The sequence below is a fragment of the Dermacentor silvarum genome, chromosome 1 (assembly GCF_013339745.2).
Source record: "Dermacentor silvarum isolate Dsil-2018 chromosome 1, BIME_Dsil_1.4, whole genome shotgun sequence".
Lineage (NCBI taxonomy): Eukaryota > Metazoa > Arthropoda > Arachnida > Ixodida > Ixodidae > Dermacentor > Dermacentor silvarum.
In genome coordinates, this window is record NC_051154.1 from 242,499,107 (window position 1) to 242,522,455 (window position 23,349).

General features: G+C 47.0%; 1 protein-coding gene and 1 long non-coding RNA gene across 42 annotated transcripts in view; one reads left to right on the top strand and one right to left on the bottom strand.

Annotated features, from left to right (window-relative positions):
* Nucleotides 1-23,349, bottom strand: part of LOC125942115 (uncharacterized) — a 47,204-nt gene that overhangs the window by 10,715 nt on the left and 13,140 nt on the right. The gene's annotated exons all lie outside the window — the stretch shown is intronic.
* The window catches only part of LOC119437012 (uncharacterized), a 156,576-nt gene that overhangs the window by 9,764 nt on the left and 123,463 nt on the right, over nt 1-23,349 (top strand). For 5 of the 41 annotated variants that reach the window (XM_049660194.1, XM_049660215.1, XM_049660216.1 and 2 more), the window contains exon 3: nt 14,603-14,745. The exons of 13 other annotated variants lie outside the window; for them this stretch is intronic. In XM_049660194.1, coding sequence (XP_049516151.1) covers nt 14,603-14,745 — 143 coding nt within the window. 23 more of the 41 variants (XM_049660184.1, XM_049660187.1, XM_049660211.1 and 20 more) reach the window with 14 other exon arrangements.

Consider the following 23,349-nt stretch of genomic DNA (forward strand, 5'->3'; position numbering starts at 1 on the left):
ATTGATTGCTCTAAGCAAAATGCACTAGTCGACCAATCTGGCTGTGCTACACTATTCCTATGGTTCACATCTGGAAAAACAACCTGTGGATCACTCTACCCGACAATATAAATGTTTTTCTGGTGTCCACGCCTCATTTCAAATAAACTGTGGACAAACCTCGTGTTACTCTACCCGATGCCACGAAAATTTAAGAGAATGTCTAATACAAGTCTTCAGTTCTTCTCTAGATGTCTGTTAGCCAACTTTTAGTGTAACGCTAGCAGTGCTTCTGGGCTACTGAAGTACTTTTTGTCATTGAAGAATGGAGCGTAGCGGAGGCCGGGTGTTTGATTGCCAATAACTCCGCTTCTGCTGAACGCATTCAAATACTTTTTGCGGCAAAGCATTTCTGAAATAACCTTTTTTCACTTCAAATGTCTTTCTCCACTTCGATGAAAAGTGGTTCAGGGCGCCTTAAGTGAATAACAGTTATCGATATACATACAGTTACATTTGCTGGGCCCTCTTTAGACAAAATGGGGTGAACATTGTAAGCCATGTCAAAAGCAGAATTGCGAACAGTGTGACACAGGATGAAGAGGCACAGGGCAGAGAACTCTGCCCTGTGCCTCTTTGTTTGTCCCGTGTCGTGCTGTTCAAAATTCTGCTATATGACAAGATGTACCAGGCAGCCCAATGAGCATGCTGCTATTGTAAGCCATCCTTTAATTTCTAAAGTATAGCTGTTCCAAGTAAGCAGAGTGACTAATGCTTGTACCAGGCCTAAGTTTTCTAAAAGTCAACTCAGACTAATGAAGCTTGGCCCAAAGGCATACAAAAATGGTGAACCTTTTAAATTTTGAAGCATTGGGTAGACTTTACTAACATTTACTTTCAAAGTGTGACCTTAAGTGTTTGCAAGTTCATCAAAGTATCTCATTGCATATTGTGTGCAATAAGATACTTCAAAGATGCATTTGTGGAGCATATACAGGGTCTGTCCTGAAAATGTCAGTTAATTTATTGTGACGCGATTGTAGGTCAGAGTGCAGTCTGACCGGTTGAAACTGGTAGTGGGGGAACCCAGCTAAGGGGTAGCGCTCCGTCGCTCGGTGTGCTCTGAGCATTGGCGAGTGTAGGACGGGCCTGTCCGTGAAGAGAAGAACGTGAACTTTATTATCAGATCGATAAGATTTGAGTCCGGCGTATTTCTAGTGGGTCTGGGCACCCGCCGCAGACATGGTTCCGAGACCTTGTCTCGCAGCGGCTTCCTCGGCTCGCTGGACGGCCCAGAGCTGTACTGTCAGGTTCGAGCTGAGCAGTGCGGTCTTCCAACGCGAGCGGAGGCTGGCGGTGGAAGAGACGGAGGTGTCGGCACTGCCCGAATTGTTTATGTCCTTGTCACAGCTGTCCCCGATTCGTCGTCGGCGCGAAGTCGATCGTCGGGGTAGACAAGCTGGTTGGTCGTTCCGTACGCAAGCGAGCACAGTGAAAAGAGTCAGAGTCGGGAGTAAACAAAAAAACAAGATATTTATCGGCTGATAAATACACACAAGTTAATAAAATACAATAATAAAAAAGACACAAGACAGACTAACACACCTGAGCTTAATTAACACAATGATAAGGACAAATAAATACGAGCGATTAACAGTAGATATAAAAATGAAACAGTGCGAGGATCACACAGTAAACACAAGAATACACTTAACAGTTTTCACTAAAACAAAGTTCAAGAGCAATCAAAGTTCAAAAGAAAACAAATGGTGTCATACGCATGGCCGGGCAGCAGCAGCAAGTCCATAAACCGTGGAAGTCGGTGCACAAAGCTTTCCCTAAGAATGCTGGCGGTCCGATCTTGTCGAGGTGGATGCGAATTGCTGAGCTGGGTTTCCCGGGAGTCTAGATTGGACGTCTTCTCTCAAGCAGGTTGAGCTAACTTGAGGCGAACTACCGTGAGCTTCGTTGCAGACGCTGGTTTGACGTCTCGTACGTCAACAAGTTCCTCGGAGTTCCGACGTGGCCAGGCGGCCCAGGCGATACTGGACGGCACTAGCCCCCCCCCCAACGGCTTCTCAGCAGCGCATAGGTTCAGCTTCTAGACTAATCAGCAGGGCCCAAAACCTGCGCTTAAATAGCCTCTCCTTTCCCTAGTTCCCTATGTAGGGAAACTGCCGGTATGTAGAGTTCTCCGAATTCGGGGCTCTTAGCTCCCAACAATCTTGGCCGCGTCCCTTTCACCATGGACGAAGAACCGCAGATTCTCCTCTCTCCCAATGTCAAGGGCCAAGGTGGAACCCAGCCTACCACGCACACTTCTGGGTCCGTAATCGGCGTGTCACGTCTGGAATCGAGATGGCAGCCCGAGCGGCCACGACGCTTTTGACGCCCGTAATTCGGCGTGTCAATGTCGAATAAATTATACGCTGCACAGTCAGGAGCCCACGTTTTTGACGCTCGTAATTCGGCGTGTCGTTAATCGGCGACCAAACCATTTGAAAATATGCCGCTCCGTGACAGTCCTGACATTCCCATAACATGTGATTAAGTGCGGCAACCTCGCCACAGGATGTGCATCTGTTTGTAGTGTACATGTCTGGATAAATGGCGTGCATGAGTCTTGGGTTTATGTAAGAATCGGTTTGTAATTGCCTGTAGTGTCCTGCTTGCGCCCCTGTCTAAGCTAGCGTGAGGGAATGGGTATACGCGTCTCTGTAACTGGTAGTGTGACGTGATGTCGTGGAACCTGGTCAAACGATCCTCCCACGCCCAGACGTTTGCAGTACCCCGCGGGGGCTCTTCCTCCGATGATGCTCGGTGAGTGAGGCCTCGAGCAACGCGGTGAGCCGCTTCGTTGGGGGTGCTCAGTCCAGTGTGTGCCGGGATCCAAAGCAAATGCTTTCGGTTATCGACGTCGGCCTCTCCCTAGTGTATGGGATGTCGCTTGAGTATGTGATACGCCTCTTGCGATATGCGCCCATTTGAAAAATTGCGAATTGCCGTTTGCGAATCGCAGATCACGTATGTAGCCTTGGTTTGTGTAAGGCCAGTGCTATGGCCGCTTCCTCTGCCGCTTCGGCATATGTCTGTGAGAGTTTTTTTTTTTTTTTTTATTCTTGTGCAAGTGCAGATGCAGCGCTCGTTAGAATAAAGATTTGCGATCAAGTTTTGCATGAAACTTGGCAAGACCACTGCGGAAACTGTTACTCTGATCAAGACTTCTTACAAAGAACATGCCCTGTTACATCGGCAACTGTTTCGGTTGCACAAAGCCTTTGTGGAAGGCCAGAAAAAGGTTGAAGACTAGGACCACGCCGGGCGGCCATCCACGGCCGACAATGACACGAGTGAGGGAACTGTTAAACACAGACTGACGATTAAGTGTTCGTTTAATGGCCGACATGTTAAACATTCCGAAAACTCAAGTTCATGAAATCGTTACAAACGATATCGGCATGGAGAAGGTGTGCGAAAATGGTTCCAAAAGTGCTTACTGACGATCAAAAGTCCCGCCACGTTCAAACGTGCCAAGAAAACCTCGACATTTGCAAACGTGATTGAAAATTTTTGGACAACGTTATTACAGATGACGAGACTTGGGTACTCTTTGAATATGACCCGGAGTCCAAAAGGCAATCATCGGAGTGGCACACGCACTCGGCCCCTCGCCAGAAGAAAGCCAGGATGAGCAAATTAAAGATCAAGATCATGCTTGTTTTTTTTTTTTTTTTTACCTCCACGGACTGGTTCGTCACAAGTTTGTAGAACCTGGAACCTGTAGAAATAATATAACATAAATATAAGTTCTGAACTCACATGTAAACTGTTCAGATTTACACACTGGCATACATGTGCCTAAACATGTGTTGCATGAACATCAACTAGTGCAGAACTCTGGGATACGATACAACCATTGCTGAGGACATCGATGCAGAGGAGGATCCACAGAGTTGGCAGCCATAAAAAGGGGAAGGGAGGGCTTGCTGAACACTCAATACTGTCAGTCGGCATGTCTTGACCAGGGAGGGGAGCCCCCAGGGTCCCCCCCCACTAGATCCACCAGTGCATCGATGTCAGATGACCAAGCTGTTGACAGCCTGACTGACGCTTGTCGATGGTGTCGAAATGATGATTTGAGCAATATTCGGGTGCGATTCAAGTGACAGGGACATCAAATGAAGTAAGGCCAAACAGAGGGATGTATTGTTTGCAAAGTATAAAATACAGATGAGTGTGAGTACATGAAAGAGTATGATTTTACAACTACAGCTTTGTAGAATATACCTCAATCTGAATAATGTTCACCTAGCTGTGGGGCGTCACTTCATCACACGCAAGTTGTTTCCAGCACTTCCAGAGAGAGAGAGAGAACAAACTTTAATATAAAGAGCACGCGAGCGTAGGTAGCTCCCCCGCTCTGCAGTGGGTGGTCCCCTCAGTCCAGCGGCCTTAGCTGCCCTTCTCGCTCGGTTGACCAGGTTGAGCTGGTCCGTCGAGTTGGAGCTGGACAGCGCTGCCTCCCATTGCCGTGTGGTGGGGTGTGTTATGGGTGTTAGCTGTGGTGTGTTTGCGCAAGCCCATACCATGTGGTAAAGTGTTGCACATTGATCACAGTGTGGACATTTATAGGAATACAGCGCAGGGTGTATGGCGTGGTAAAGACTCAAATTTGGATATGTGTTTGTTTGGAGTTTTCGCCATATTACGATATGGTAGAGTAATTGCATGTCAAGTAATCTGTAGGCTTACATGTAATGAAGCAACACATAATTGGTAGACGATACAGGGTAATTTATAATTTTGATGCGTGTGATAGCTTGCAACAAGCCCTGTTGGGTTTTTGTCTTCGGTCAAAGCAATCGCTTATCTAGCTTATCGATCTGTACCAAGTTTATGTTGGTCTCACAAGTTCCTTAAGGTATATTCGACACACTTCTGAAGAGTTTTCCTTTAGCCATGTCCTGAACAGGGTACCCCAAGCAAACATAAGTGCATGCAATCTGTCTTACGATTGCAAACAAACTGCCACGGCACAACAGCATCGCAACGAATGTGCTCGGCAATGACTAGATGCATGACTGGAAGATAGGAACTGATGTCAAGTGCAATCTAGTACAATGATTGTCAAAAAGTTTCATTTAATTTTGCACACTAAATATGTGTGTTGGCTATGATATTCAGTGCTGTTGACTGCCAGTCCATAAGATAACAAATTTGGATGCTTAAGCGTTACCATGTTTACTCACATGATGCTTGCACCACTGCATGGCCAACAAAATTTTTTTTTTGCTCAAGTAATCGTGCCACCCTCGAAAATTGCTGCAGCGACAATTATCTGCTTGTGTCAATATCAGTGGTGACACCGACTGAATACGTCAGGTCAGAGTCGCTATACTTATTCATTTAGTGACGCTAGGTTCAGCTAGCATACGCAAATATAGGGCCTTTGCAGTTATTGTGTTGAACCTGTGCTCTTATTGCATAGGTAAGTACGGTTTGAAAGTATTAGTTTGAGTTTCCAATGGCTGGTGTAAAAACCTTGATTTACAGCCACTTTATTTTTATTTTTCTATTTAGCACCTATAACCTTCTATTGGAAAAATTTCCATGCATATATCGCACCCCTGCACTTTGCATCAATTTCCAGTGGAAAAAATTGCGATCATTATGCAAGTAAATATTAACCTCTTAAAGAAGTACTGACAAAAATTTTCGGACTTGTTTTTTATGCTGTAATAACTAGCTAATGACCCAGTAATCACGGCGCGAACCTCATTTGCTTCAGAGCGCGACAGGCAATTATTTGGAGTCGTCTTTGCAGCGACCAGTCCAAGTTTCGGTTTCAGAGAGCAACGAGATGGGAGAAGAGCGATTGTAAACACGGTGAGCACGTGATCGCACAAAACTGTGACGTGTTCAAGCCAGCGCGCTCGCATGCGAGCGAGCTTCGTGTTGCAAGTTCGTCTGCTACGCCTGCAAGAGCTTTGCGACGTCGTCGCCGACCTCGTTTTCGTCGTTCAGCAGCAACTATTTCCTCCAGGCGGGAGTCGCCACCGTATTAGACGTGGCGAACCACTTTTGATTCGATCCACCACAGGCGAGCTGGCGATCGCTGGGAAACGGTGTAGGCCTAGCTCTCTGGCTGTCTGATCCGGCGCCGACGGCCCTTGCGATCCGTCCGCAGCTCGTAATAAAGCACATATATTCGTCAACACAATCAACGTCTGCACATTTATGATGCTCATAACTGACAGTACAATTAGTTTTGCCGACGGCGTTGGTAGCGATGAGAAAACACGTTAGCAAGGCGAGCCGCTTCGTAGAGACGATTGCTGCGGCGGCTGCGCTGACCGCTTGCGAGCCAAAATCACGCCACGATTAACCATATCGCACAACGTTTCATAACATGCACACTTTCGAGGTCGCTTTACTCTAAGAGTTATCTCGTGTCAGAAACAATGAAGCCGATTTTTGTGCCACCGTCAGCGGCGAACGAGGCCAGCGTCGCGACCAGGGAGTGAGGAGAAAAAAAAAGCACTGGGACGATTGGAGTGGCGAAAAACTTGCTCGACGGCAGCGCAAACTCGTGACGTAGCGTTTCTCGGTTATTTACAATCCTTCCTTGATGTCAATGTCGCAAGGTGCTGCGCTTTGTGGGTGGCTGCGAGCACATGTTTTTAAAATTGATTTTAAATATATTCTAAGCTATATTCGCCGCTGATATTTTGTAGACGATGTGTGTGTGTCCACCTAAATCGCTCTCGTTAGTTATCTCGACTTCAAATTTTTGTGTCAGTACTCTTTTTAAAAACTTTTTTTTTCGTCACTTGTGCAGGGCTGTTTAAAAACCCCCCAAAATTGCTCTTTCTATGGCAAAACATTCAACTCACACTGAGCTTGAGAGCCTCTTCGAAGGGTGCAGATGCATGGTAGGAGAGCACCTCAAGTGTAACTCGTTTGGCCATGGCATTCACCACCATTTCATACATCGATCTGTGTGTTCTGGATGCCCAAGCCACAAAAGATTGTGAACGCCTGTGCATACATGATGAGAACAAATGAAGCATAGGCTGGGTCAAGAATCAAGCACTATGTCATCAATCACGTAGCAATAAGTACTGAAGGTGGATCCACAATGGCCATGAAGTGGAACATGATGTGATACAATTCCCACTTGAGTGCATGAGCGTTTCTTAAATGCTTATTGAAAGGTAAATATTTCAAGGATATTACAGATTTGGTCAACACAAGCTGCAATACCTGATTTCAATGTCTGTCTGCATTCAGCTGATCAAACTTGAATCACTGTCTGAACTTTTGAACACATTTGTGAGGCTAGCTTTAACCATGATACAGGTGCTGCATGCCAGCTAGAAAACCGACCCTATAGCTTGGCATTGGTGCTGTAACATACTCTGCAGCTTCTCTGGCAATCCATTACACTCTGGTCCTTTTGGGTATTATCCAAAAATGAAGGTGCATGTATTTAGCTGCTCCTCCTGTGCACACTCGACTCTTGCCAAAGCTGCAGTGAATGCGAGGAAATCACGCATGTGGGTGGAGCACAAAAAAAAAAAAAAAAAAAAACATAGTTGTGACACAATCATTCAGTGGGAAGAGAATGTGAAAGTGAAATGAACAACCAATTCACCTCAAGTAGCTGCTCGCCGTTTTTGTTGAATGGCTCGCCATTAAGCTTATTGATGAGCTGGGCCACACCTAGGACTAGACGATTGGCATTGTAAATTGGGATGCAGATCAGATGGACTTGTGTTGGAACGAGCTCCCTTCATCCACCTGCAGCATTAGTGATGCCAAAACAAGCGTGTTAGCAGCATTGCATGGTGGGTGCCAATTAAGTCAAGAAAGTACAGTATAATCAACATTATACTTTCATACAAGACGATAGTAATTTGATGACTTCAGAACCTTACGAGACATAGCACGAGGTTCCATTACCATTAAAACATGTGCAAATGCAGCGAGGGTCACAACACTGTAACAATTTCAAATGAATTTGGTCAACAGAAGTTCTTGGATGCGCACCAAAAGTAACATATAAATTCTGCATAGTGCTGCAGCTGCAAAATGCAGCTTAAGCAGTAGGTCAACATGTATTTGGCTGTAAAAGATCAAAATAAGGCCCATATTTCTGTATTGAAATACAGGGCCTTCATGTAGAAGAAATTTAATGAGCTATTACAGTCTGTTTTGCAAGTGGTGCTGCTGTTCTATCCACAAGCATAAATTTATACAGCTCTCAGTTGCAAAGAGGAAAGAGGTCTATATTAAATCAATCTGCCAAAGTGCATACGCTAAAGAGACAATGCAGCAAAAAAGAGGAATGTGTGTGTTATTTTGGTGAGATGTGCAATCATGTTCTGGATATTGTCCAGTGGATAACTATGCACTGCAACAAAAGTTACTAGAGCTACATACAAAATGAGTAAAATAGTTTGGGAGCTTTGTATAGTGTCTGAGCAATGCAATGAGATGCTTCAAAGATCTGTTTGTGGAGCATATATGTACAAACAGAAGGAGCACACAAAGGTACTTTTGCTAATTATCTCGCATTTTTATTTTATGAACATTACCACTCCTGTAAGTGTCATTTCCTTTTATGTGTACACATATGTCCAATAAAAATGTACATTTCATTGTAGATGTATACATATTTATTTTCTTTTGCATACTTTCTGCAATGAGTTGGTTCCTTATGACAGCTAGTATATGTGCTAACAAAGTTGCCCGCTGCAAACAGCAAGGCCTCCACATCGTGATAGATTTCTTATCTCCACGGGCAAGGAAGGCAGCAAGTGGGGGAACTGTATACAGCACTGAAAAGTGAAAGCATTACTCTGTACGCTGTAGCGGAGACCCATCTTCGCAACTTGGAGGAACCTCCTATTGATTTGGATGGCACTGAGCGGTTGCAACCGTACTGATGAATGCCGCAAGGGAGGTGGTGTAGGTTTGCTGTGGCGGAACACCACCACATGGGTGCCAATGACGGGCTCTTGCGACGAACACATGTGGGTCTCCGGAAGCATCCTTGACATCACCCGTCCTTGTTGGGTGTGACCTCGCGGTTGCGAGTGGGCAACATGACGGCAACGACAGGGTCATACACTGCATCATCCAGGATGTGAAGAGGTGGGCTACAGAGCGCGAAGTGCTGTTGATGAGGGACTTCAATGGACATATTCATCCCATCAGATGGGTACCAGGACCATAATGGGAAATATTGCTCCGGTGTGCGGAGGAGCTCTCCCTGGAGACCGTCACCTCCATGCTGACTGCAAGGGTGAGTTCACCTGGTGCAACCACCCGTGGCAGCCGCTCCACCATAGACTACGCGCTGGTGTCGGCAAACTGGCCGCACGTATCGCCCAGGTGCATATCGATGACAGGACAATTCAGCCTAGGGAGCGATCACTCGCCTTCGACTGTCGTTCTCGGCATCTGCCCACCAGGCAAGCTGTGTGCGACCTAGCGGAGGCCTGGCCTTTACTTGCCAAATTGATCTGTAAACAGTTGCCGATGACTTTAAGCAGTGCTCCAAAAGGCGAGAGGCCCCAGTCGTATGACGAATTTGTCCACGCCCTCCGCTCAGGTGAGCACGAGCACATGGTGCGGGATAGCGGGACGCACACAAACCATGCAACCCATGGTGGACAAAGAGGTTGAAATGGCATAGGAGAGCACGTCGACAAGCCACCGGGAGCATCGTAGGACCGTGAAGGGCCTTGACGCCAGAGGCCTGTGCGGCTGCCTGGGCTGCCTGGAAGTAAGCACAAGGTGCAGATACTTGTGCAGACAAGATTGCAGACCACAACCTTCGCCTTGTCCAATCTATACAATGGAAGGGAAGTCCACGGCAGGGAAGTTCTTGACCTATGTACGGTCCCTGGACAGGAGCTCCCCCCCCCCCCCCCCCCGCCACCTCCACTTATAGACGCAACGACAGACAGCCCGTCACGGAGACTCCAAGAATTTCTCACACGCCACTTATCCAGGGTGTTCGGGTCCCCGAACATGGATGATGATGCCGCCAGTGCGATGAGACAACGGCCCCCCCTGCCCCATCCTCAACTGAGGGCACTATGAGTCAGGATGGACCTTGCTGGGCACTCTCGAGACTCACGGTGGACCGGGCTCTGACACGGATAAGTGCCCGTACAGCTCCGGGTCCTGATGACATGCCAGCGCGCCTGATCAAGTGCATAGGCACTAACTCGAGGGAGCAACTTGCCAAGTTGCTCACAGCTGTAATTGATGGTGACCTGTGCCTGAAGACTGGCATAAGGGCAAGGTGACTCTGAGTCTCAAACGGGCGGAGATGCAAGTACCATCCAGGATTACCGACCCATTACCGTCACCAGTGTGTTTTACCGCCTGTTGCTCGAGTAATCAGGAATGGCTCAGCGCCTGGGCTGAGGCAAAGGGGCTATTGACGGAGCTGCAAAACGGCTTTAGACCGGGCAGGCGACTAGACGACAATTTGTTTGTCCTTACGCAGTGTGCGGAAATCGCACGGACAGAAAAGAGGGCGCTGCTGTGCTGCTTTCTCGATGTGGAGAAAGCTTATGACAACGTCCCACACTCGCCACTCTTCACTTGCCTGTCCGATCTTGGCATGCCATCAAAGCTCTTGTATACATTACGAAGGTTGTACAGACATAATGTAGTGACTGTACAACTAGGCTCCGCTGTCTCGAAAGAAATTGCTGTCACTAAGGGCCTGAGGCAAGGCTGTCCCCTCTCGCCCTTTTACATTCTGTACGCATCAAGAATGGAGCGGGCACTGCTAAACTCAGGCCTCGGGTTCCAACTGAGGTTTAGTACGAGCAGTGCCAATGAGAACCACCGCCTCCCTGGCCTGGCATTCGCGGATGACCTGGTAATCATGGCAGAGAACAGAGAGGATCTACAGACCCTCCTCGACATTTGCCAGGTGGAAATCTCGCGCATCGGGCTATGCTTCAGTACCAGGAAGTCGGCAGGTCGTTTGTTTGGCTGGAGGGCTTACTGATCCAGCTGTCCTGACTCTCGGGGGCGAGCCGGTGGCTATATGTAATGAGTACAGGTACCTCGGGGTCACTCTCTGTGCTGAGGCAGATAAATACAGCTTCCACGAGACCGCACTGCGGCAGGCGGCTCTTCGGGTGCAATGTATCCTCCGCCGGCGGTGCTTGTGGGGCTGTAACCGTTTCCTGATGATCCGCGATCTATGGAAACTGGTTCATGTACCCGGCCTCACCTTTGCAAATGCAGTTACCTGCCTCTCACCAGCAACACGAGAGTGGCTAGAGCGTCAGCAGCGGGAGGCTGGGCGCACTGCTCTTGGATGCCATGGCCACGTAGCCAATGAGGCTGTGCAGGGAGATATGGGATGGTCGAGCTTCGAGGCCCGGGAAGCTGCGAGCAAGATCGCCTACCGTGGCCGTCTCCTCTTCCTACCACGTATGCAATGGGCTCGCCGAGTTTTCGAGTATCTCTCGGCGACATGCATGCGAACTGACTGGACACGCCGAGTGTACTATATCGAGAAGTACTGGCTTCTTTGGTGAAAAAATCGTGGCTGACACTGCAACAAAGTGGTCGATAGAGGTCCGCCGACGCGTGAAGGAAGCGGAAACCACCATCTGGAGCAAGGAAATGGAGTCGAAATCCACCCTTGAACTCTACCGGGGAAACAAACGAGGGATCAGTGCGGAGTGCTTCTATGACAACAGCATTGGAAGCAGCCTCCTGTTCGAGGCGAGGGCAGGGGCACTGCGCACTCTCGTATACTGCAGCCGCTTCCAAGACACCGGTATGTGCACCAAGTGCAGGCTCTGCGGGGCGGAGGCCGAGACGCAAGAGCATCTCATCCTTCGATGCGCTGGCCTACAGACTGCTCCGGCAGAGGACACAGATCTCCCTCGGGCACTCGGTTTTCACTTGCTCGAGGCAGAGGATGGAAACCACATCGCGAATGGACGCAACGTCGGCCGGACCTGCGCTGTAGTGGCCACCAAAAAGCGACTGACTGAGTGATGGACCAGTGTGCGCCGGATGTGAATCTAGTTTGCATAGTGACCTACGAAGTGCACATTTCCTTCCTTTCTGTCTTTTCTTTTCTTTCTCCTTTTATTTATTTATTTATTTATCTATTTATTTGTTTAAACCCTCCAGGCCAGGACATTGCGTGTGTCCACCCGTTACAAAGGGGCTGGCCGCTACTACATCATCATCATCATCAACAGCAGACGACGTGGCCTATGTGCACGCTTGCATTGGTGATCGTCTAGAAATGTCTTCATGGCATTAGACTATGCGTATACGCTAAATAGGGTGCACACATAAAATTTTTAACACAAACACTGTATGCGGAATGCAATGCGAACTTTTATATTTGATTTCGCGCTCATAGCTTGAGCACTTTTCGAGACAACGGTTTGGCATGGAAATCTTTCGCAAAGTCGTGTTTGTCAGTCACGCTCGTCGCGAAGTTCACAAAAAGTGGACGGAGAAACTTCATAAACACAACGTCCAAGAGTTTTATGATGGCCTTGGGCTGACCACTTGAGTTGTTCACGTTTCTGAAGTACTTTCGCGGCGTTGTCAACGGCAGCCTTTAGTGGCTGCTTCATCGTTCTCGCTTTTGCGAGGAAAACTTCCAGGCACTTCTTTAGCGAATGCAGAACCATTACAAGCTCAGCAGACGGATAGAGGAGTCCACCTCTGTCCTGGTGCCTAATTAAGGCATCCGATGGCGTAGAAGTGTTTGGTTTCGTTACTAGAGTGAAGCATTCATCACAGGAAATGGTTTCGTGGATTTTTCGTGCGATATATCCACCAACCATTGCTAGAGCAGCAACGTCTTCCCCCTGTCGAGATGCTCCTCGAGGGTCGTGGTATGCTTCCTGAGGGCTGCATCGCTTCTTTCGGTTTGCTTTCGAGGCTGCAAATATGATGGATACTCTTGGAAGATGCTGGGCACAACGCCTTTCTTCAGTCTTCGCGTCGTGCACCCTTCTTTAAAGTCGGACGGGACGAATTAAGTGTCGGCTACAAACAGTGGAATAACAAGATGTGCTATTTGGGGTCCAGTTGTCTCTCGAGATTACCTTAAGCCACTTTTCGCGAAGTTCTTGGTCACTGGGAATTTCGTGGAATGATACTCCGGTTTCTTTCCGGCCGCTCCATGATTTGCAGTGCGGTACGCAGCAGTACGGCATTGTGCAGCATTCGGGGCGCAACCAAACTTCTGAGCTTGGACAGCCGCCTTTTCTCTTTATCGGCAGTGCTGCAGACAACAAAAATACCACTTTTAGGCATGTTGCCTTGAAACAAGCGAATTTTCTTTACGATGTAACACATTTAACAAAGAACTTACCCGAGTCGACCAAAATTTGGAAGAAAGCGCACACAGGCACGGCTGTCTCAGTGAGTGCTGCAGTTAGCAAAGCACTTTGGGGACACGCACCACACTAGAAAGAACATCAACTGGCAAGCAGAGTTTTAGAACAAGCACGGTAAACTAATTTTGCACGCGGCGGGAAAACCGCAGCGTAGCGGTGTGCACCTGCTGTTGCAGCGAATGCCGAGTGAGCTATTATGGGACGCGAGCGCCCCTAGGGGAACGCCGAGGCGTAAAAAGAGAGAATCGGGGACGGGTGGTGAGGGACCGACCGCGCAGGCACAAAAGTTATAGAGGAGGCTATGACTTGACTGATGTATATTCAGTTCCGGCTTCGCGCTATTGGCTAGTCGCTCATAGCACTTCCGGGCGACGAATTCTAGATTTCCAGAACCGAGCGATCTGTTCACGTATCCAATATTCTAGTACACTGTAGTTCGCGCGACGGCACGTTTCGTCGCTCGAAGTCGTCGCGCACAAAATCGCTCTCATGTGGTTTGGGCTGTAGCGTTCCCACCGCAATGCTTACTTCAATGCATTGTCAAATGCAAATCGGTGGCTGATGCAAAATTGCACTGTTTTTTATATTTTTTTATGACTAAGCTGCAAAACTTGTAGCCTAGTACATGTTTTATCTGTGAGTGCAATCAGGACTGCTTGTCGTTTAAGGAATAACTGTGGTTCACGTCATTTGTAATTGCTTATCTGACTTTCAACTGACCTGATGCTCTTATTTTGTTCTCACTGTTTAGACGGCGGGACATCTTGGTGTCCTGGCGCCAGCTGGATGGGCGGGACCTCATCATTATGATCAGTGTAAGCCAATGTACTTTACCCTCTCTGATCCTCGCAGTGTATGTGGGTTAAGACCAGGGAGCACTTCACGGTAAAATACCTAGCATTTAGCAAACGAGCATTACAAAAAAAAAAATTACACTGGTCCCTAATCGGCTGCCACTATTATTTCTCAGCACAGTGTACACGGTTTACTTCTACTACTTTGTTTTCCTAAGCCTTCCAAAACTCAACTGTAGGTAGTCAATACTGTGTAAGAACTCTCAAATTAACTCTGTTGTGTCATGATTCACCAGTATTTCATACATGAGTAAAATTTTGCTACAACAGTGTACGTTGCACCTTGCTTCCCCAATGTGCAAATCTCTTCAAGCCAGTATGTGATGAGTTTTGTATTGTAACAGGTTTTCTGTGATTTAGTTTCTTTACAGGAATTTGCTGTACAGCATCAGCGAGGAGTCTCATTTCAGATCTTTGTGTGTGCTGCAGGATGTATGCTTTGCTGCTTGGATTGATAAAACATGGGCCAAGGTTTCCATACAAGAACGAACTTCAATTTGGCTGTAGCACCATCAGTGCTTGGGTGGCGCCTCCCGAATGAATCATCGCAGGTAGGTTGTGCGGACTATTCAACCTTACTCCGAGGGGATCGAACAATGATGTGGGATGGCGCACTTGTCTGAGATTGTGAGTACTCGCATGTCGGTGTAGCACACGCATGATGCTGCGGGTTCCAGCAGTGTGCAGAGCTGCTTTGCAAAAATTTGTTGTAAATCTAATTTTACCCGTGCTGCTTTTTTTTTTTGTCATCTATTTCAATAATATCAATCCGAGGTCTTATCAGAATTTAGCAACTTGATTTTCTTGGCCCTCTGCCATGTTTCACCTTTCGCTAGGTGGACCATTACCTGAATAGTTTTTTGTGTGTAGTGGCTTATTACAGAGTTTTAGAATAGGGGCCCCAAAGAGTTTTGCGGGTGTTAGCGTTGGGGCATGAAGGAGTGAAGAGATTTAGAATAGGGCTTTGGGTTGCGAATAGCGTCTTGCGCTTGCAGCGCTACCACGGTGTCAAAGAAAAACTATTATAAATATTAAAATAAACTATACCATTTTATGATAGCAAGAGTAATTTTGGCTTTTGTGGTTTTGCGTTTAATTACAATTTAATGGTTATTCGATTAGTAGCAAGTGATTTGTTGCGCTTAATTTTGAGTAACCAACTTCACGTGCCTTCACCAGCCAAGCTACTCCACGTTAGACCTACCAGCCAAGAAATCAACAATCGAATTCGGAATTAGCGGCATCTAATTAATCAATATTCATTACAACCGTTAGTTGAGAGAAAGTGATAACCGCAGTCACTTCTCCTAGCTTACGCACTTCACGCGTTACCACCAATCGAGTCGTTTGGTAATAGGTTCGAGCCGTTGCTTTGATGGGTGCCGCCATGTTTGTTGACGCAAAGCTTTTGGGGCTCCCACTAAATCAGTGAAATAGCGTGCCCAACGCAAAACCCAAACGCAGTTTGCGTATCGCGCATGCGCAGTGGTGTCGACGCTATTTCTTTGGGGCCCCAAAACGTTTGGGGAACCCTATTCTATTAACTGCTAGTCAATGCAGATGCTCAGAATTATCTGAGGCTATGGATGCACTGATGAACTTGCAACCTCTACAGATCACTTTGCACTTTCTGGTGCAACCAGTATGTTAACACTTCTAAGGCAGGGGGCAATGTTTGATCACATGAGAAACTTCCAATTTTGTATGAGGTTTCATCCAAGGTGACACATTATTGGTGTGCAGTATTGCCCTAAGCCAATTAGGGTCTCATGAAAATAGATCAACAAAAGTGATTGACCCGACCCTAGAAGCATTGCATTGTGATACGTGTGTTGCCTGCTTAACCTGTACTTTTTCCCTCTTTGGTGCAGATTTTGCTTGCCTGTGTCTACAAGAACCTTCACGCTTGACCTGCGACAGAAAGCATTTGTGGGCAGCCAGTGCCCTCCTACAAAGACTGGCCTGCTCTGGCTGCGACAGCGATCATCTTGGAAGAAATATGCATAGCCACCTTTGCTGCTATTTGTCACTCTTGTTAATTACACTTTCTGCATCTTTTCTCATTTATTAGTTAATAAAGTTTCACTGTGTGACATGGTGTAAAGTAGATGTCTTGCTGCATTTTGGCTTGCAGTCCTATTCTGTGCACTTCATTCATGAAAAGCTCAAAGTACAGTGTGTGTAAAACAGCATATTCTAATTTATCTTTCAGTTCTGGTAACATGCACTATGCAAGGGATTCACTAATGGAGGCTATGCCGAAGAACTGGCCATTATTTCTGCGTGATGCTCTGCAAGCATATAGCAATACTTAACAAGGGACACCCACAAAGTAAGTTACAATTTACTTTCAAATGAGGTACTGACATCGGAAGAAAATATTTGTATTGCTGGATAGAGTGGTGTGCAGAGTGCTTTTCCAGATGTGAATCGTTATTTTTAAGAATTCATCGTAGCACGGCATTCTGTTTCGTATAATTGTGTAATGCTATTCTGCCGGCTGTAACCGATAACAGGAAGTCATCTCTGCCTGAACCGCAGCATCACTGACAAAAATGTGTCCCTGCTAGAAACTATTTCAGTTTGCAGGAGACACAGCAGGGCAAAGTTTTGTCGACAGTGATGTGTTTCATGCAGAGGTGACATCGGCATACAACACAGATCTTGTTTTATATACAAAGTAATTGTAACCGGTGGCATTCAATTGATTGCTCTAAGCAAAATGCACTAGTCGACCAATCTGGCTGTGCTACACTATTCCTATGGTTCACATCTGGAAAAACAACCTGTGGATCACTCTACCCGACAATATAAATGTTTTTCTGGTGTCCACGCCTCATTTCAAATAAACTGTGGACAAACCTCGTGTTACTCTAGCCGATGCCACGAAAATTTAAGAGAATGTCTAATACAAGTCTTCAGTTCTTCTCTAGATGTCTGTTAGCCAACTTTTAGTGTAACGCTAGCAGTGCTTCTGGGCTACTGAAGTACTTTTCGTCATTGAAGAATGGAGCGTAGCGGAGGCCGGGTGTTTGATTGCCAATAACTCCGCTTCTGCTGAACGCATTCAAATACTTTTTGCGGCAAAGCATTTCTGAAATAACCTTTTTTCACTTCAAATGTCTTTCTCCACTTCGATGAAAAGTGGTTCAGGGCGCCTTAAGTGAATAACAGTTATCGATATACATACAGTTACATTTGCTGGGCCCTCTTTAGACAAAATGGGGTGAACATTGTAAGCCATGTCAAAAGCAGAATTGCGAACAGTGTGACACAGGATGAAGAGGCACAGGGCAGAGAACTCTGCCCTGTGCCTCTTTTGTTTGTCCCGTGTCGTGCTGTTCAAAATTCTGCTATATGACAAGATGTACCAGGCAGCCCAATGAGCATGCTGCTATTGTAAGCCATCCTTTAATTTCTAAAGTATAGCTGTTCCAAGTAAGCAGAGTGACTAATGCTTGTACCAGGCCTAAGTTTTCTAAAAGTCAACTCAGACTAATGAAGCTTGGCCCAAAGGCATACAAAAATGGTGAACCTTTTAAATTTTGAAGCATTGGGTAGACTTTACTAACATTTACTTTCAAAGTGTGACCTTAAGTGTTTGCAAGTTCATCAAAGTATCTCATTGCATATTGTGTGCAATAAGATACTTCAAAGATGCATTTGTGGAGCATATACAGGGTCTGTCCTGAAAATGTCAGTTAATTTATTGTGACGCGATTGTAGGTCAGAGTGCAGTCTGACCGGTTGAAACTGGTAGTGGGGGAACCCAGCTAAGGGGTAGCGCTCCGTCGCTCGGTGTGCTCTGAGCATTGGCGAGTGTAGGACGGGCCTGTCCGTGAAGAGAAGAACGTGAACTTTATTATCAGATCGATAAGATTTGAGTCCGGCGTATTTCTAGTGGGTCTGGGCACCCGCCGCAGACATGGTTCCGAGACCTTGTCTCGCAGCGGCTTCCTCGGCTCGCTGGACGGCCCAGAGCTGTACTGTCAGGTTCGAGCTGAGCAGTGCGGTCTTCCAACGCGAGCGGAGGCTGGCGGTGGAAGAGACGGAGGTGTCGGCACTGCCCGAATTGTTTATGTCCTTGTCACAGCTGTCCCCGATTCGTCGTCGGCGCGAAGTCGATCGTCGGGGTAGACAAGCTGGTTGGTCGTTCCGTACGCAAGCGAGCACAGTGAAAAGAGTCAGAGTCGGGAGTAAACAAAAAAACAAGATATTTATCGGCTGATAAATACACACAAGTTAATAAAATACAATAATAAAAAAGACACAAGACAGACTAACACAACTGAGCTTAATTAACACAATGATAAGGACAAATAAATACGAGCGATTAACAGTAGATATAAAAATGAAACAGTGCGAGGATCACACAGTAAACACAAGAATACACTTAACAGTTTTCACTAAAACAAAGTTCAAGAGCAATCAAAGTTCAAAAGAAAACAAATGGTGTCATACGCATGGCCGGGCAGCAGCAGCAAGTCCATAAACCGTGGAAGTCGGTGCACAAAGCTTTCCCTAAGAATGCTGGCGGTCCGATCTTGTCGAGGTGGATGCGAATTGCTGAGCTGGGTTTCCCGGGAGTCTAGATTGGACGTCTTCTCTCAAGCAGGTTGAGCTAACTTGAGGCGAACTACCGTGAGCTTCGTTGCAGACGCTGGTTTGACGTCTCGTACGTCAACAAGTTCCTCGGAGTTCCGACGTGGCCAGGCGGCCCAGGCGATACTGGACGGCACTAGCCCCCCCCCAACGGCTTCTCAGCAGCGCATAGGTTCAGCTTCTAGACTAATCAGCAGGGCCCAAAACCTGCGCTTAAATAGCCTCTCCTTTCCCTAGTTCCCTATGTAGGGAAACTGCCGGTATGTAGAGTTCTCCGAATTCGGGGCTCTTAGCTCCCAACAATCTTGGCCGCGTCCCTTTCACCATGGACGAAGAACCGCAGATTCTCCTCTCTCCCAATGTCAAGGGCCAAGGTGGAACCCAGCCTACCACGCACACTTCTGGGTCCGTAATCGGCGTGTCACGTCTGGAATCGAGATGGCAGCCCGAGCGGCCACGACGCTTTTGACGCCCGTAATTCGGCGTGTCAATGTCGAATAAATTATACGCTGCACAGTCAGGAGCCCACGTTTTTGACGCTCGTAATTCGGCGTGTCGTTAATCGGCGACCAAACCATTTGAAAATATGCCGCTCCGTGACAGTCCTGACATTCCCATAACATGTGATTAAGTGCGGCAACCTCGCCACAGGATGTGCATCTGTTTGTAGTGTACATGTCTGGATAAATGGCGTGCATGAGTCTTGGGTTTATGTAAGAATCGGTTTGTAATTGCCTGTAGTGTCCTGCTTGCGCCCTGTCTAACCTAGCGTGAGGGAATGGGTATACGCGTCTCTGTAACTGGTAGTGTGACGTGATGTCGTGGAACCTGGTCAAACGATCCTCCCACGCCCAGACGTTTGCAGTACCCCGCGGGGGCTCTTCCTCCGATGATGCTCGGTGAGTGAGGCCTCGAGCAACGCGGTGAGCCGCTTCGTTGGGGGTGCTCAGTCCAGTGTGTGCCGGGATCCAAAGCAAATGCTTTCGGTTATCGACGTCGGCCTCTCCCTAGTGTATGGGATGTCGCTTGAGTATGTGATACGCCTCTTGCGATATGCGCCCATTTGAAAAATTGCGAATTGCCGTTTGCGAATCGCAGATCACGTATGTAGCCTTGGTTTGTGTAAGGCCAGTGCTATGGCCGCTTCCTCTGCCGCTTCGGCATATGTCTGTGAGAGTTTTTTTTTTTTTTTTTATTCTTGTGCAAGTGCAGATGCAGCGCTCGTTAGAATAAAGATTTGCGATCAAGTTTTGCATGAAACTTGGCAAGACCACTGCGGAAACTGTTACTCTGATCAAGACTTCTTACAAAGAACATGCCCTGTTACATCGGCAACTGTTTCGGTTGCACAAAGCCTTTGTGGAAGGCCAGAAAAAGGTTCGAAGACTAGGACCACGCCGGGCGGCCATCCACGGCCGACAATGACACGAGTGAGGGAACTGTTAAACACAGACTGACGATTAAGTGTTCGTTTAATGGCCGACATGTTAAACATTCCGAAAACTCAAGTTCATGAAATCGTTACAAACGATATCGGCATGGAGAAGGTGTGCGAAAATGGTTCCAAAAGTGCTTACTGACGATCAAAAGTCCCGCCACGTTCAAACGTGCCAAGAAAACCTCGACATTTGCAAACGTGATTGAAAATTTTTGGACAACGTTATTACAGATGACGAGACTTGGGTACTCTTTGAATATGACCCGGAGTCCAAAAGGCAATCATCGGAGTGGCACACGCACTCGGCCCCTCGCCAGAAGAAAGCCAGGATGAGCAAATTAAAGATCAAGATCATGCTTTTTTTTTTTTTATGTCCACGGACTGGTTCGTCACAAGTTTGTAGAACCTGGAACCTGTAGAAATAATATAACATAAATATAAGTTCTGAACTCGCATGTAAACTGTTCAGATTTACACACTGGCATACATGTGCCTAAACATGTGTTGCATGAACATCAACTAGTGCAGAACTCTGGGATACGATACAACCATTGCTGAGGACATCGATGCAGAGGAGGATCCACAGAGTTGGCAGCCATAAAAAGGGGAAGGGAGGGCTTGCTGAACACTCAATACTGTCAGTCGGCATGTCTTGACCAGGGAGGGGAGCCCCCAGGGTCCCCCCCCCACTAGATCCACCAGTGCATCGATGTCAGATGACCAAGCTGTTGACAGCCTGACTGACGCTTGTCGATGGTGTCGAAATGATGATTTGAGCAATATTCGGGTGCGATTCAAGTGACAGGGACATCAAATGAAGTAAGGCCAAACAGAGGGATGTATTGTTTGCAAAGTATAAAATACAGATGAGTGTGAGTACATGAAAGAGTATGATTTTACAACTACAGCTTTGTAGAATATACCTCAATCTGAATAATGTTCACCTAGCTGTGGGGCGTCACTTCATCACACGCAAGTTGTTTCCAGCACTTCCAGAGAGAGAGAGAGAGAACAAACTTTAATATAAAGAGCACGCGAGCGTAGGTAGCTCCCCCGCTCTGCAGTGGGTGGTCCCCTCAGTCCAGCGGCCTTAGCTGCCCTTCTCGCTCGGTTGACCAGGTTGAGCTGGTCCGTCGAGTTGGAGCTGGACAGCGCTGCCTCCCATTGCCGTGTGGTGGGGTGTGTTATGGGTGTTAGCTGTGGTGTGTTTGCGCAAGCCCATACCATGTGGTAAAGTGTTGCACATTGATCACAGTGTGGACATTTATAGGAATACAGCGCAGGGTGTATGGCGTGGTAAAGACTCAAATTTGGATATGTGTTTGTTTGGAGTTTTCGCCATATTACGATATGGTAGAGTAATTGCATGTCAAGTAATCTGTAGGCTTACATGTAATGAAGCAACACATAATTGGTAGACGATACAGGGTAATTTATAATTTTGATGCGTGTGATAGCTTGCAACAAGCCCTGTTGGGTTTTTGTCTTCGGTCAAAGCAATCGCTTATCTAGCTTATCGATCTGTACCAAGTTTATGTTGGTCTCACAAGTTCCTTAAGGTATATTCGACACACTTCTGAAGAGTTTTCCTTTAGCCATGTCCTGAACAGGGTACCCCAAGCAAACATAAGTGCATGCAATCTGTCTTACGATTGCAAACAAACTGCCACGGCACAACAGCATCGCAACGAATGTGCTCGGCAATGACTAGATGCATGACTGGAAGATAGGAACTGATGTCAAGTGCAATCTAGTACAATGATTGTCAAAAAGTTTCATTTTTGCACACTAAATATGTGTGTTGGCTATGATATTCAGTGCTGTTGACTGCCAGTCCATAAGATAACAAATTTGGATGCTTAAGCGTTACCATGTTTACTCACATGATGCTTGCACCACTGCATGGCCAACAAAATTTTTTTTTTGCTCAAGTAATCGTGCCACCCTCGAAAATTGCTGCAGCGACAATTATCTGCTTGTGTCAATATCAGTGGTGACACCGACTGAATACGTCAGGTCAGAGTCGCTATACTTATTCATTTAGTGACGCTAGGTTCAGCTAGCATACGCAAATATAGGGCCTTTGCAGTTATTGTGTTGAACCTGTGCTCTTATTGCATAGGTAAGTACGGTTTGAAAGTATTAGTTTGAGTTTCCAATGGCTGGTGTAAAAACCTTGATTTACAGCCACTTTATTTTTTATTTTTCTATTTAGCACCTATAACCTTCTATTGGAAAAATTTCCATGCATATATCGCACCCCTGCACTTTGCATCAATTTCCAGTGGAAAAAATGGCGATCATTATGCAAGTAAATATTAACCTCTTAAAGAAGTACTGACACAAAAGTTTTCGGACTTGTTTTTTATGCTGTAATAACTAGCTAATGACCCAGTAATCACGGCGCGAAACCTCATTTGCTTCAGAGCGCGACAGGCAATTATTTGGAGTCGTCTTTGCAGCGACCACTCCAAGTTTCGGTTTCAGAGAGCAACGAGATGGGAGAAGAGCGATTGTAAACACGGTGAGCACGTGATCGCACAAAACTGTGACGTGTTCAAGCCAGCGCGCTCGCATGCGAGCGAGCTTCGTGTTGCAAGTTCGTCTGCTACGCCTGCAAGAGCTTTGCGACGTCGTCGCCGACCTCGTTTTCGTCGTTCAGCAGCAACTATTTCCTCCAGGCGGGAGTCGCCACCGTATTAGACGTGGCGAACCACTTTTGATTCGATCCACCACAGGCGAGCTGGCGATCGCTGGGAAACGGTGTAGGCCTAGCTCTCTGGCTGTCTGATCCGGCGCCGACGGCCCTTGCGATCCGTCCGCAGCTCGTAATAAAGCACATATATTCGTCAACACAATCAACGTCTGCACATTTATGATGCTCATAACTGACAGTACAATTAGTTTTGCCGACGGCGTTGGTAGCGATGAGAAAACACGTTAGCAAGGCGAGCCGCTTCGTAGAGACGATTGCTGCGGCGGCTGCGCTGACCGCTTGCGAGCCAAAATCACGCCAACGATTAACCATATCGCACAACGTTTCATAACATGCACACTTTCGAGGTCG